General features: G+C 38.1%; 1 protein-coding gene across 4 annotated transcripts; it reads right to left on the reverse strand.

The window, feature by feature from the left end:
* Positions 1-80: 80 nt before the first annotated feature.
* LOC139541278 (putative E3 ubiquitin-protein ligase UNKL) lies at positions 81-14,840 on the reverse strand. 4 transcript variants are annotated; one of them, XM_071345960.1, is made up of 16 exons: positions 14,728-14,840; positions 13,692-13,901; positions 10,590-10,766; positions 9,495-9,628; positions 9,165-9,300; positions 8,950-9,067; positions 8,736-8,820; positions 8,498-8,640; positions 7,851-8,039; positions 7,253-7,306; positions 6,406-6,583; positions 6,213-6,302; positions 5,879-6,112; positions 5,529-5,722; positions 5,154-5,411; positions 81-4,978 (listed from the first exon to the last, which is right to left on the reverse strand). In XM_071345960.1, exons 1-16 carry the CDS (start codon positions 14,790-14,792, stop codon positions 4,823-4,825), a joined length of 2,421 nt encoding a protein of 806 aa, XP_071202061.1. In that variant the 5' UTR covers positions 14,793-14,840; the 3' UTR covers positions 81-4,822. The 4 variants fall into 4 exon arrangements, with proteins under 4 accessions (XP_071202061.1, XP_071201975.1, XP_071201889.1 ...); XM_071345874.1 differs by having other exon boundaries at positions 9,495-9,658; XM_071345788.1 differs by having other exon boundaries at positions 9,495-9,661.
* Between the last annotated feature and the right edge of the window lie 1,016 nt (positions 14,841-15,856).

Genomic DNA, 15,856 nt, shown 5'->3' on the forward strand with positions numbered 1-15,856 from the left:
CGTTGGAGTTTAGTGAACTAGAAGTACATACCTTTATTACTACCTTGGGTTTTAAATCCATGAAACAAATACTCAACACGTTTAAAGATCAAAAATGGTTTTAATTCCCAAGATGATACAAATTGTGAATTCTGTAAACCATTGCATAATGTTGCAGTACAATTGAACAAGTTAATGATACTCTACAAGCAAAAGATTCAATACCTTCTACTTAATTTTTAGTAAAAAGCCAAATCAGGCCTTTCTTTGATTCCATAAAGAGGATCAACTTTAACACAGGGGAACTCCCATTGATAATTTCTATGGGGTAGTTGAATACTAATTCAATATACAATGTCCTATCTGTCCATACTTTGTAACAAAATAAGGGACATGTTTCTCATTCGTAATACAAATGTCTACTTCCATCGACATCAGCGTAAATACAGATATGAACTACAGTTCACAATTAAAAACCTTTTATCCTACAGTCATAACTGAAACCCTGAGAAAATAAAATGTATTCCCCCCTCCCCTTAATCATTACACTGATAAATACAGAGACCGGAAAACTGCATGTGTTTAAGTCTTACATTTATTTCATTGTATAGCAATTCACAAAACTAGATGCTACATCATAGCTAACGGATGAACTGCTCTCCATATTAGTCCAGTGACCTATTAAATATCTAATTTAGAACGGTACATTCAATATTTCAGGGTTTCTATGTTAAATGAACATTTTGAAATTAACTATTGGGAACAATTAAATGTTTTTACAAAAGTTATGCTTTTTTTTTTTTTTCATACTAAAATTGGAACAGCTTCATACATTTATGTATGTACAAGATTGCATAAAATCTTCAGGTTCCATGATCACAATATTTAATAAAACAAGGAAACAAACACTTCACAAGAATGCAAAATAGATTATGCTAATCCACTGCAGAGCATTGTTACATCTCAATTACATTTAAATGTACAAAACAATGAGTCCTACTTGGTGCTTTTCTTTAACAGTAATTGTCTGTTTTTTTCTTGTGCCAATAAAGTTGAGTACAGAAGGAATCATATTTATTGGTGGTAGGTATTGTGGCATGTTATGACTGATATATGGCAAATACAGACAGATGAAGAAGCAGTATTCATCATTCTAAGGTTGCCCTAAGCCTCCCTTACGAAACATGCATTCTGGTTCAAAACAGCCCTTCTCTGATCACTTACGAATGCAAGCTCTTTACACAGAATTCCTAACTTTTCACAGCGACAAAGCAAATTTTACCAATCGAGAATCATTAAGTGATAATATCGAAAAAGCTAATCATCTGAGTGTTATCCACCACAGATTTTAATTGGGGAGATTATGGTACATACAATTATCTAAAGGCACTAGAATTTGGATTCTTTTTCAGTTTTACTGTAATATAACAATTTACCCTCAATGAAGCTACCCCTCATTAAGAGCTATACTCTTCAAATGCCAGTTAAAATATGACATTTTAACATCAAAAGGCACAGATTTATAAAAAAAACTAAATTGGTCCATAGTAAAAGAACATTAGTTTAATATGGCCATAACATTAAATGATTTTAGAGCCATATTTATAAAATGAGCTTACATTTTTTCTTATTCAGTGTAAAAGGAAGATGTATACTTAGTATGCCACATTGAAGAGGGCTTAAGGACCAAGAACGAATGAGTGATAAGAGTTGCTCCTTAAACTTACTCACGTCTGTATCTGCCATTGATGCTGGTTTAAATAAATCAAGTTCTGTCATTTCACCCGTCAATGACTCACTCAAATATATAACCAATAAACAAATTATACACTATCGCCATCTTTCCAATGACTGCAGTAAATTGTGAATTAAAACAAAGAAAACACTAGTCAAACGAAAACAAAAGCACATTACAGTCAAAGTATACTCCTGACAGCATACAAGTAGTGCACAACCATCAATATTTAAAACTGATTAAGAGATTTTAGCTGTAAAGTGAATAGAAAAACAGACTTCAAAATAGTACTCATCACAGGAAGTTGGTGGCACCTTAATTGGGGAGGACGGGCTCGTGGTAATGGTATCAAATACCATTCACTCCGTTCCAGACATTATTCTGAGCCGTCCTCCCCTCAGCAGCCTCCACTGGTACTCATCTATATGGCCACTTAAGAATATTAACATGTCACTAACTTCTGAAATTCCTTCACTGTAGACAACTGCCAATTAGAATCGTGTGTATGCTGCTAACCACAGTCATTTGTTTTACAAAAAAGGACAGTGATGCCATTAGTTTCTGTAAATGCACACCAAATCTACATTAGGTGTTATGTTTGGTTTGTTTCAAATTAGGTTTTTAACAATTTGCTTAAATTACTAAAATGAAAAGTTATAAAAAATAAAAAAGGAACCATAATAGCAATAAAAGGTCTTTGGTAAAACTACAAATGGGCTTCAAGTCCATTAATTACTATTGTCAGCAAAAGCAGTTGGCATAGTTCTTTCTGTCATTGAACCATTGAAGAGAATGTTATACTAATTGTACATTTCAATACATATTTTATAAGTAACTACAAGAACAAACTACAACACCACTTTGGTTCATTTGAGTCAAGTCCACATTAACTTAGTTGGCATCACAGAAAAAAAGAAAAAAAAACCTGTGATATTAAAAATTGGGGTGAGCATTTACTGTAGCCCAGTAGCTTTATTAGGATTCTCCAACCAAATTTAATAATCGAGACATTCTATAGCAGTACATTGATTGGCCTGTAACAATGTATCGAAGATTCACAAAAGTACCCGAATGTGTGACTGACTAAAATGAAATTCAAAATCCAATGAGTCTTTGTTTAAGTTGTACTTTACTTGAACTATAACACTATAGAAGTTATAAACTTGGTATACCAAATGTTAGACGCCATGACACGTCTCTGAATGTTAGGTAACAAGAGTCATTGTTATGACGCCATTTTGATTATATATATATATAAAGTAAAATGTGTTACTGCTTAACTTGTGTGAGAAATTAGGCTACTGATGTCTGAAATCTGAACTGTGTATGCACAATAACATTCAAGAATCTAAATGCATTACAACTATATGTATACATCTTTCTCTCAGCAGCAACAAAGCTTGCAAAAGTGAAGTGATCGACTCTACAGTATGCTAGACTGACAATACAAATATATCTGGCAGTGATCTAGATTTGTAGCTGGTTAACGTATGACGCGTATAAGACATGCAATAAAATAGTTTCACCTGCCATTTTAACTTGATAAACATGAGGGAACACAATACCTTTTATATTTTAGGAGAAACATAAGTTTTGTTTTTCTCTGAGTTTCTGAATTACCATCCATGTAAATGTAAACAATTGTATTTCTCAATTTTTCAAACTAAGTTACAAATCGTGTACCTGGGAATATATAAGGTTCTTTCTACTGAACATACTAATTGCTGTAAATATTAAAGGACCAAGATATAGAGTGAGGAAAAATACATTTTGAACACAGTAGAAGGTCATTTCAATTAGATTAACCTAGCTAAGCACATTACACTGTCATATTTGAAAACACAACTTACAGGCTCAACACCAATGATGCATCTTACAAACACCAGTCTAAAATGTATAGCAGAGCCTGTTTTTATCTTGTTCACAAACAAGACCAGAGTTGTTTCCTTGCCTTGGTCATTTGAAATTATACTGAAGCCGCATCAAAAAAAAAGCACCATTGCCTGTGTAGACAAGGAAAATATATTGTTTTATGTTTGTGAGCGTGAAGTCAGGACACAGGCACTGACACGATTTATATCTTCATACAACTATAATCTGAGGAAATACTTTGACATAGGATTGGGCAATACACATGATGCAAAGTAGCAAAATTAAGTAGACATATATGCAGAAACGTGTGCAGAGGCTTTGACTACCTGTGTCTGCTTTTACAACAATCCTCTAAGCATCGATGGTCATGGTTATCATCTAAGGCAAGGCACTTGAGACTAGAGTAGAGGCCAAGTATCAGATATGTTCTAGACATGTTTGAGAGCTAGTAGGAATCCTATCAAATTCACCATGTCAGACTTATGTACATCAAGACATGCTCCTCTAACAACTACATAATGAACAATTCAGTAATCACTAAAAGACACAGTAATTGATTTCCTAACTGCTTTAGCATAAATGTGCCTTACTGATATTACAGCTGCTGGTTATGCCTAAAATGCATTCAAAAGTGTGTACTTTTTTGATGGAAAGGTGTAAATTAAAGAATGAGAAGTAGAAACTATTGTTTAGTACTTTTCTATGAAAACTAACAAGATATATAGAACTATACCATGATTTAACAATAGGAAACAGGAAATATTCTAGTATGTTTCACAGTACACACAAAAGCTCGAGACATTAGCATATTAAGAAAAAATATATAAATCTAACAAACAAAAACAGCTCAAAGCTCATTTCTAAAATACCCTTTAACAAATTCCCAGGTCAACAAAGTGCTTTACAAGAAATCAATCTTCACAAAGATGGTTGCAATACTAATAATAATGTTTGACTGATGTGTTTCAGTGATAAAGTCAAATTAGGCCCACTTGAATTATGGATGCCAAAACTTTTTGTAAAATGTAAGTGATCCTTTACAATACAAAATAACATACTATATTTAAGTACTTGATTTATCAAACACCATTTGTGTAGTTCAAATTAAACTATTAATTGAATTACTATATGGAATACTGAAACACAAAATGCTATTTAGAAAATGTAAGCATACTATATGTATTAGTAGTTCTTCAAAGGGCAAATTCCTTAAGTAGTACCTTGAATAATTGTACATCACCACTTCAATATTTTTGTCTTACAGTATGGACATTCTGATTTACTAGGTGCACAGTTCTTACAAAGTACATAATGTTGGCAAGGCTGCAGGACTATGCAACGATCATGCGTTTGGCAAACTATACATTTCTTTGACTGAAGCTGATATATTACCTGTGTTGGGAAGAGAAGAGGTTGTATCAGAAACTACTCGCAACAGAATAACTCAATACAATGATTCCAAGCAAGATCTTTTAAAAAAACATGCTTCACTAGGCTAAATAGTCTGCCATAATGTATATCCTGATCACTATAAATAAGAATGTGCTTAGTATCTGGCCCGTCTTACCCCGTCTATAAGGTCTAGGTCAGTGCGCAGCTGGCTCTGGATGGAGTGGAGCTTTGGTAGAGGGAGCTGGTCCAGGTCTCCATAGCTTCTAAGCAGGGGTGTGCCAGGGGAGCGACACAGCACGTCAAAGTCCCCCTGGAGCTCCTTCAGCTTGCGCTCCGTGTCCTCTCGCGTCTGCTCTGCCAGCTGCCGCTCCGCCTCGGCTGACTTTGCTTGTTCTTTTGCATCATGGGAGTCTTTCTGCCAGGCCTCACATGCCTGGAACAGACAGACATGTCAAATATATAATTGGTTTAACAAGGGTCAGGATGTATTGCTTACGGAGGCAGTGCCTTTAGTTCATGTCATAGTTCTTGCATGGGACCAGTGGCTGACCTGCTTGACCTGGTGCCACGCGTCTTCCCATTGCTTGATCTTCCTCTTGGCCTCGTCCAGCTCCCTGAAGAGCCGGTTCAGGTCAGCGCTGCTGCTCACAGTGGTGGAGCCCAGGCTGCTGAACACTGGTGATGGGCTGGGAGAGAAGTTGCCACTCACAAAGTCCCATATGCTGCTAGCTCCCCCATTCAAACCTACAAGGCGTGATCAGGACAATTGTTTCATGTCAAAGCACCAAAAAAAAAGTGATGCATTTATAAAATTGTTGATATTGCCTCATAAGTAAAAGAATAATGCTCACTCTTGCATGTTTGTCAAGATTTCTAGTAATAATTATATTGTTAACTTACCCAGAGAGTTCTGAGAGGAGGTAGGTGTTCCCAGAAGGCCATGCTCAGGTTTGGTTAGCAGGCCCTGAGGCTGAGTCTGCTGTGGAGCCATTCCTGACAACAGGCACTGGGACAGGGACTGGGAGAGAGAGCTCAGAGGGGAGGCAGAGAGCGATGAGTTGGAATTCAATGAAGAAGACCGTGCAAGGGAGCCAGGAATGTTGACCGGAGCGGATCCTCCCAACATCCTTTGACCTAGAGGGCAACAGGAAGCATAAATCCATTTCACAATTTAAAAATGCAGAACACACTGTTAAGTCAATTGTGTTCAATGTTTCAAACAAGGTTTGCTTACTTAAACCAAGACTGTTGTTCTCTTGCTCCTCAAACTCTTTATCAAGAGAGGCAACATTGATGTCACAAAAATTCAGGTCAAGAGCAGAACCTGAAAGAAAAGGCAAGTCGTTTTTTTATTAGGAAAATATGTATTTCTTCATACAAGGAATACTCACCCCTCAAACAAGTTTGTACAATACAAATATACTTACCTATAACTGACTCCACAGTATTGCTCCCAGGATAGAATGGGGTTGCTTTTGCATTCATTGTTGATAAGGTGGTGGGTGAGGAACTATCCGATCCAATACTGGAGGCCAGGCTAGATTCTATACTGGAGGTTATGCTGGATGCCAGAGGGTTCATCCCAGAGAATACACGATTGTGTGTCTGTAAAAGAGGCGTACATAGTAAGGCATTGTTTCATTAATAGTGTCAATTTGAGCAATACTTCACTTTACTACATTGGTGCTCGGTTAAAAAGACAAGCCACAGATACCGTGCCTGGTCATATGCTTTAGATGGGAGATCATGAATAGGCCTTTTTTATCAAGTCGATTGGAATGGATCCCAATGACTTTGAAATTATAACAGCAAAACCCCTTTGCCTCCACAGGAATACCTTTAAATAGAAAATGTTCTACATATCACTAGCAGTGTTCCCCCTATGTTTATTTTCAGCATAGGCGGCAAAGTTGCAGTTTTAAATCTAAGTTCCTGCAATTCTACAAATTTTGCCATGGCTTATGCTATCAGTGACTCAAACATTAACATATCAATGGGGGTCCCATGCCATTTTTGGAATTTTAGACTCTCTCTGACTGTACAGTTTTTTATTTTTGGTGATTGTTAGTTCTCAAAGATGATCTTATTTAAAAAATATATATAGCTCCATTATCTTCTCTACATACTTTATATCTGGTTTTGTCATTTAAGTTTACACTTAAAATGACTCTCCATAAATCATATTTTTTGGACTGGCGATAAATTAATATAGGGGAAACACGGTCACTAGCCTCTAGAAATACAAAGGCAATGGCAAATGGTTTAGATATTCACCTGCTTGTCTTGGTCCATCATCTTTTGATCGCTATGTCCCTTATAGTTCTTTAACTGAAAATAGACAGCACATTCACATGACCCAACACTTAAACCCAGCAATTGGCTGGGTCTTAGAAAGCCAACACCTTTCTTAAAAGTGAAGAAAATTCAGTTAATAATCGGTCATCTGCAGCCCTATCAAAAGAGAGAAAATGTCTAATGTCATCACCACAACCCATTAAGACAGTCTAAAACTAAATAAGCAGACATTTGTTTTATAACTAATAGATAACATGAATACAAGTTCCATATCCAAACATAATGTCTAATCTAGGTTTATAAAATGTTAAGCACAACACTGAATTTGACCTGGAACGGGTAAACTATTATTTATTTTGCCTTGGTGAATACTGAAATTAACAACCAAGTCATCACAAATTTATAGAAAATAACATAACATAAAAAAAGTGACTGACAAATAATTGAATGTAGAAATAAATCAAAATAATGGAAACTATGACCAAAGTGTGTATAGCAGTGGGTCAGGCCCTACACTAAGCTGAGTACAGGGGTCTTTCCATAAGGATGGGGAAAGAGAGCAGTCTTATTGTAGTACCTGATCCTCGCGTTCAAAGCCCGGCGCTTTGGGATAGTTAGACGTCAGAGATGACACACTTGACGTGGTGGACTCTGAACATAAGCTACCATTAGTTAAGCATTTGGACCTGCCGATGGGTCCGATTGGGGACAATGAACTGTTGCTTCCTGAGCTTGGCGTTACAGTCGGACTATTAGAATATGAAACCTGAGGGAGAGAAGTACACATGATCTTAATAGGGTTTTAGAGCCAGCCAAACAAACCCAGCTTTCCTAACGAGGCCAGAGAGCAGATGATATCTGAAGATGTTTAGATGGGATATTGGCTTCAGAGAGAGAAAATGACACTGAATTGTTAAGGTTTGGTTTCTGTTGAATCCTACATTAATTTGAATGACGCTGTATATTTCTTGGTGCACTAGTACCACCAGAAACAAAATGATGTTACAGACTAGTGAAATACAAGGCAAGTACAGAAAACAGAAGAACGGAAACATAAAATGACAAGAATATACAAAACAAAGGTGTGACAAATAAGGAAAGTTAACAGCTTAAATATCTATTCAGGGTCTAATCTATAGACAGCATGTTTTTCATACAAACTGAGATGCCTTTGTAAAAGACAGTGGAGAGAAGCAGAGAGTGAGTAGTAATCAGATCACATACATTCCCCACTTGGCCGTTGTTGATGCTGCTGATGGAGTGTGCACTGCTGCCCCACTCGCTGACCGGACACTCGGAATACTGCTGAGAGCCCGACTGCATCGCTGTTAGCAATGAGTTCATGGTCTCTTCCGTGGAGGGAATTCCTGAAAAAGTACACAATCACAGACAGGAGGTTTTAACTTTGAAAAGTTGCCAACAAGCAAGACAGCGTTGACTTATTTTGAGGAGCTTCACTTACTTTCTACATGCGCAAACGCACAGAAGGGCCCTCTAGGACAATAACCAGTTTGCCTCATGTCATTGCATTTGGTGGATTTGTAGATCTGAAGTGAGAAAGACAGGTTCTCTGCTCATAACTGTGTGGCATTTTCCCAAAACAAGGTTAGACAGATTCACCATTGCAAGAGACAAAATGTGCTAAGCGTTTATAAAGTGTCCAATGTCTCACTTACCTCTGGGTGGAACTGCTGTTCAGTGCGTGAGTGACAGTATTGACAGCTGTCTCCACTGTCACACTTCGATGGCTCACCCCACTCATCCCCATGTTTCACATTGGGACACGGAGTTGACCTGACACATCATTCAAGGGGTTAACTACATATTACAGAATTATTACACAGTTGTCAAAAGGCATTCTCTATGTCGTTAGACAGTCCTAATCTCCTACCTGTATTTGAACTTGCGTGGATTTCGTCTTCTGTCTCTACTATTGTGGTAGTGAGGGCAGGCATAGCCCTGTCTGCATAGTCGTGGAGGCTTGGTGCACTGCTCTGTTTTGTAGTTCGCTAAAACAAAATTGGTGTCTGGAAGGAAAGCACACAATGAGTATGTTGCATGCACACAATAAACGAGTATTGTGGATAGTCAGATTAATATAATCTCTTGATTTAAAACGTTTACATGCTTTTCAAGAACGAGTCCCCTAATAATCCTGTTTACATGGACATCTGAAATCAGGCTACCTGACAGGACTTTGATCAATGTGTCTGCTGCTCACCTTGCCACCGGGGGTCCTCTGTAAGAGTCTTCTCTATCATGGCTTGGCTGGCCAGTACTCCAGGCTGTAGATCAGGGATACCCTCTCCAGATCCCAACTGGCCATTCTGGAGGGCTTCCTGTGCCTGGATCTCTCTGTGCACATGAAGAAGATCAGTGAGAGAGCTACTACACAAAACAAAACAAAAGGAAGAGACAAATGTAGAATATTCAGGCAATGCCTTGCTCTTAGACTTGTTCTGCTCAACAGTTGCTAGGCAACGCTTGAGCGTGCCTCTGATACCACATTTACTGTTGTTTTTGTTGAATTATTTCAAGCTCCCATTCCTTAATGTGACGTCATTCATGGGACGTTGGACAGGGTATTGCTATTTTCTAGTGACGGGTATTTAAAATGTGAACACATGGTTCATAGTAAAATAGCAAAAGTATGTTATTGTTAAGCTTAAGTCCATTGCTTGCATTATACAGATATTGGCCTACTTTTTGTATCCATCTCTGAGATGTGGGGGGATATTACTTCAAATATACCACTGAATCTTTCATCCCATTAAAGAAATAACAATAATTTAACACTTTAATTGTTTGCATAGTAAATGGTACACAACAAAACCAACATCAACCCTGGCAATAAGTACACTATGACTGATGTCTATGAAGAGAAAATTGTGGTTTCATCTGCTCTTAGCCCCAGCCAATTTGAGAGGCATCAGGGAGACTAATTGAGCTAGGAAAATAGATGAACACGCTTCATTCTCCCACTGCCATGTATGGGCATGTACTGGAGTGGATACAGACTATTATCACTTCAGCGGAGACAGCTAGACGTACCATGTTGAATCAAAGTAACACTAACAATGGTAGAGAAGGGGTTGACAGCCAGCTTCAAAAATATAGTCTACGGGTAAATTTAAGAATTTCATTAAAACTATGATGTACGAATGAAATCAGTTGGTACATTTTGTCAGTGCATGGTCAGACCTTGCATGATTTATCGTTGTGTACTCAGCTAACTGGCTTAACAAGCCTATTCACATGTTTGTTGAAGGTATGACACCTTGAGAACAGAGTGGTTACTAAAGGCATGATAGATCACCTGATATCGTAGACAGGGGGGCGGAGATCATGTGGGCCATGGGCAAAGGCGCAGTGTAGGCCGTTCTTCACGCAGTGCCCGCGGGCATCAGTTTCATGGATACAGGTACCAGTCTTGTAATAGCGAAGATGGTACTTGCGCTCTGTGTCACCAGTGGTCCGGTGCAAGTAAGGACAGCTAGACAGGAAAGGAAGCGACGATTAGACAAATGCAGACTTCCTCATGAAAATGATCAGGATTTGATGTGACAGAGATACAATCTGCATAAAAATCAGTCTCTATCCTATGTTTCTAGAATTCTATGCTGTGCTTATCCTAAGAAGTCATCCCACAGATTTTAATTGAAAAGAAACAGACCAAGGCTAAAGGAATGAGTTACAGAGCATAATGAGAAATATCTGTCTTCCTCCCTGTATTAGTGGAAACCGTTCTTCTTGGTGTTTAATATGCACATCAGACAAACAAAAATGTAGCCAATGCCCACAATGGGAGTCAGAGGAATGCAACGTCTTTTATAGATACAGCACTCTCACAGGCTTTGATGTATGGTGAGGAATTGAACAGAAATAATAGCACCATCGCTATGAATGTGCTCAAATTCACATTGAAAACCAATAATTTCCTCAAATACAGCAAAAAGCTTTACTCAGCAACAGTAACCATGGCAACGTATGTGATGTCACGAGAGGAGAGTAGCCACTGGGATAATGAGGAATAGAGAGTGCAAGTGCTCGCTCTAAGGCAGAGTTCAAATAATGTATAGAACTCCAAATACACTGATATAGGAAACTGGAACTCAACCTCTCAATGATAAACCACTATAAAGTACTCAGTATGCTACACATTTGCCACAAATACTTTTAACATCGCAGCTACCTCTAGATATCACTAAACTGTGGATCTGACCAAAGCACGTTAACCAGACTTGTGCCATTGATGATTGTCATTGAACTAGTGAGTGAGACGTCTCAAGTTACTCAATTTCTTTATGGTGCTCTGACACAAATAGGCCCAAAATATAGGAGTGGCTTGAATATCATGTTTCAGAGCTGTTCTTCTTAGTGTTGAACAGCATCTTTCTCAAGATATAATCTAGAACATCTATCCTGTCTTATTAAATAGGCTAGGTTATTAGCTGTATAGCCTGCTTCCTTTCAGTAAACCTTTAATTCTGTTAATTTTGTAGGGAGACTTCCCAACCAACACATTGGGTGGCAGGTAGCCTAGTGGTTAGACTCTAACCAGAGCATTGGACTAGTAACTGAAAGTTTGCAAGATCGAATCCCCGAGCCGAGAAGGTAAAAATCTGTCGTTCTGCCCCTGAACAAGGCAGTTAACCCACTGTTCCTAGGCCGTCATTGAAAATTAGAATTTGACTTGCCTAGTTAAATAAAAGGTAAAAAATAAAAATATTAACATTTCCATTTTTTATTTTAACTTATAGAGCTGCCAGTAAGTATACTAACAAGTACATCTGCTCCAGTAGGCCATGTATGGGCATTTTGTAATATTACTCAGGACAGGTTAGTATGGCTGGGAAATGCCTGGGACTTCACAATACTTAAGTGCTGATACGATAAGTATTGCGATTGGCTCCCTACTGAAAAAGAAGATAGCTTGTTCTCTATGAAGGAAAAATACTGGAGATTTGGTGTAGATACCGGCAACTATAGCAGAAATAATATGATATTGTGAATACGATATATCATCAAAAATAATATTCTGATATGTAAGTTCCCCCTTCACTACAGGGTAGCATTCTGTTTTTTTACAATAACCCTGTGACTTTGTTACACCTGGGAACTGAATACGGTAGCTTTTATTTTAGGTAGATGAACTGATAATTTATTAATTTAATTCATCCTTCCTTTGGTGTCTATCCGCACCACCACAAGCCTTCTCATATGTAATCTCAAGTGACAAACTGTATCCGCCCAACTTGACTTGCTATATCATGTTACAAATATTTTATCTATTACCATTTGTTTATGCTATCATTATCATGATTGTGTCTTTACAAATGTGTAGGCTCATAAGGCCTATTCTTTGTTACTTTCATTTTCAGTAGATTGATGTCACACCAGTAATGAAAACTACAGTTCTAAGAATGAGCTGAAGTGGCATACCCCAAACATTCAAAATATGTTCCTCTGATTTTGTTAATCAAGTGAAATTAGCTGATGCTTTGAGGGTTGGGCCTAAAAATGCTGCCGTAGCCATTAAATAATAGAGCAAAAATATATCAATACTTACATACTCCGTTTCTACCCCTCAATACTTCTCTATGTATTACCATAAAAGAGTAGTTATGCTTGAATTAGGAAATCCCTCTTGTATTGTACTTGCATGAAACCACACGGAAACGTATCAATTCATGCTTCTTAGGTTTCAATGAACATAACGATACAGTGCAAGTGGTAAAAACCAGACACGTCCATGTATAATTACTTTTGACAACATTAAGGATACAAATACAAAGCAGGAACTCGTTCAAAGCGACCTCATTTTCAACGGACTCATGAACAATAAACATTGCTTGCTCGACCAATGGGAGAAGGCTATGTGCAAAGGCGGTTCAATCACGAGCAAGAAAACAGGGGGTGTGTTCATCGTTTCCTTGCAAGCTGGAGGAAGAAGCTCAACCCCACTCTGCAGCTCAAAACAGACGTGTCCAGCGAGAATTACTAAAAAAACATCCATGAAATGACAATGAATGTGGTTGAATCATTCAGTTGGTTCCGCATTATTGAGAACGTCTGTCGTCCCACTCCGGGGCCATGCGGATCGACATTCGCTCGAACAATAGACAAGTCAACAACACCATGTGCAAGCTGGGTCATAACCGAGCTGAATTCTGTGCAACGAGGATCATTCCCTTCAGGAATTCGCATGAATCTGACTTCCTACTGAAACAATGCAGCATCCATAAAATATTAGCAACACCGTTATAAGTGTGCTCACTAAACTGGCAACCTGCACAAATTGAGTTAATTCTCAACCGGAATGAACAACAACCACAACATTGATAAGCATGATACAGTAGCAACAATCTAACCAGAACATAATAATTCACAGAAGAAAAAAATTACGCTTCACACTTACTCCTCTCCATCTGGGCAAATGCCCGTAGTCTCGTCATATTTTGTGCAATAAACATCAGGGCTGTAGTTAAAAGTTCCATCTCTTCTTCTAATCGGTCGTCTTCGCCTCTGGTTGAGGAAATGCCAATGAAAACATGTAAAGGGTCTATGTTGTGTGCACTTATGCTGCAAGAAGAGAGGGCACTGTTCGGTCCTAAACTCCTTCAAATATCTGAAAAATGGAAAGACAAAGGCGGTGTTAATGAAAAACACTTTTTTTACACGATGTCAGGTGGTATCGGAGTTCAAAGCTTAGGGGGAATATCACATCTAACTTTGATAGAAAGATTAAAGCTTCGCTATTTGAAATTTAAAGTAAACAATATCTATGCTAAAGGTAAGGAGATAAACGTTTACACCATCTACAACTAATATTTGATTGGCACTAGCTAGCTATGTAGCTGAATTTTACAATCCCTCGAACTGATAAAAATAATTGGTAGTGATAGCTAATAGTTATCTACTTTGACCATTCACATACAATCCACGCAAGATCTTCGACGTTGCATTCTATCAAACAACCAGAACGTACGTCAAAACACATGCGTAGACAGACAGCAAATAAGGCCGAGGTGGAAAGAGGAAAAGGATAACACTGCTGGCTGGCACACCATTCAACTTCGCTAACGTTACCCAGTCCACGCTAGCACGCTGACTGGCTAGCTAACGTTAACCACCAACCAAGTTCCTGCGAATTCCGCTTTTTAATGTTACGCCTCTTTTTTATGTGGAACATTTTCACGGTCACACAATACAATTATACACATGTATTTGTTAAAATTCAGTTACTGTATCAATTTGAATATGTAGCTAGCAAGTTAGCGCTAGGCTAGCTGCGTGCATTGGGAAGAATTTACAAAAGGAAAAGCACCATGTTTTACTGCACTACCAGTGAAGAAATATCAAGCAGTCCAACTATAAAACAATATTCTGTAAATAAAATAAGCACGGTATTTTAACGAATACGTCTTTGTCTATTTAACGTTTGCTTTACTTACGTATAGTGGGTTGGTTTCTCGGTTTGAGGAGAACCGTTCGCCGCCGTTTTCGAAACCGACGGCATTTTCAGTCAAAACAATGAAACGCGCCTGCGCGAACTGTCCCGTTTCGTTCCATTTGCGTATGGAGTGAGATTTGTTTCTTTATTCTGTAAATGTGTCTACCAGGATCCGTGCGTATATTCAACATAACTCACAAATAAAACTTTGATGTGTGAATATATTAAAATAAAACTATAGTCCAGAAATATGTTCAAATATAATACCATAATCTGTGAATCTGTATAAATATTTCACAAATATGAACCATAAATCAAGAAATAAATATGCTCTGTAAATATATTCAACATAGCTCACAAATAAAACTACAATTTGAACAAATGTACAAAGATTTGTGTGCAAATATTCAGAAATCACTAACATTTACAACTGTGGAAAGTGTATTTGCACATTCAAAAAGTGCATGTGGATCTGTAAAAATAGCAATAGTACAAAGTTACATAACAAGCAAAGTGCACTGTGCACATCCTCGAATCACATCAAAAATATGCTGACCAAAATCATCATCAGCAACACCATCAACCTCACCATCACATTACCATCATCATCCCTATGTTATGATGTCCAAGGACAATGATACCAGTTCCTGTTCACAGACTTGCCTGCCCTCCTCCACCCTGTATTCAAAGGGCAATGGCCATTAGGGGTAAAGGAGTGTTAGTACAGGTTGGTCTTGACAGCTGATTCAAATAATCAATTTGACCAATTGCCCTGAATCAGCTGTGTGGTCATGCTAGGACAAAACCCCCAAAAGTCCACCCCTTTGGGTCCCCAGGACCGTTTTTGGGAAACGCTGCTGTGGGTCCTTGGGCGAGTCAGCTGTCAGATCAAACAACTAAGGAAAGGTCTGAAATAAATGGGAGATTGACTAGTGGGGAGTTGCAGTAGGGTCCAAAAGCAGTTGGTCAAGCGTTATTGTCAGGTTAATCATTTTTACAACTTTGCCTTTTATTGAACAGGCAACATTGCCCAGCCCCTCAACGATGCAACACAATACTGAGATGTATTGACAGTACTCAGACACAGAATGCATGTATTGACTAGGAAACAACATATTAATACATTTATC

Source organism: Salvelinus alpinus, chromosome 1 (assembly GCF_045679555.1).
Source record: "Salvelinus alpinus chromosome 1, SLU_Salpinus.1, whole genome shotgun sequence".
In the NCBI taxonomy this organism is placed as follows: Eukaryota; Metazoa; Chordata; class Actinopteri; order Salmoniformes; family Salmonidae; genus Salvelinus; species Salvelinus alpinus.

Coding starts and splice junctions, on each gene's coding strand:
- LOC139541278 (XM_071345788.1), bottom strand. CDS start 14,792: ATGCCGTCGGTTTCGAAAACGGCGGCGAACGGTTCTCCTCAAACCGAG. Junction 9,301..9,494: donor AGAGGACCCCCGGTGGCAAG/GTGAGCAGCAGA, acceptor CTTTCCTTCCAG/ACACCAATTTTGTTTTAGCG. Junction 6,113..6,212: donor GAACAACAGTCTTGGTTTAA/GTAAGCAAACCT, acceptor GTTGCCCTCTAG/GTCAAAGGATGTTGGGAGGA.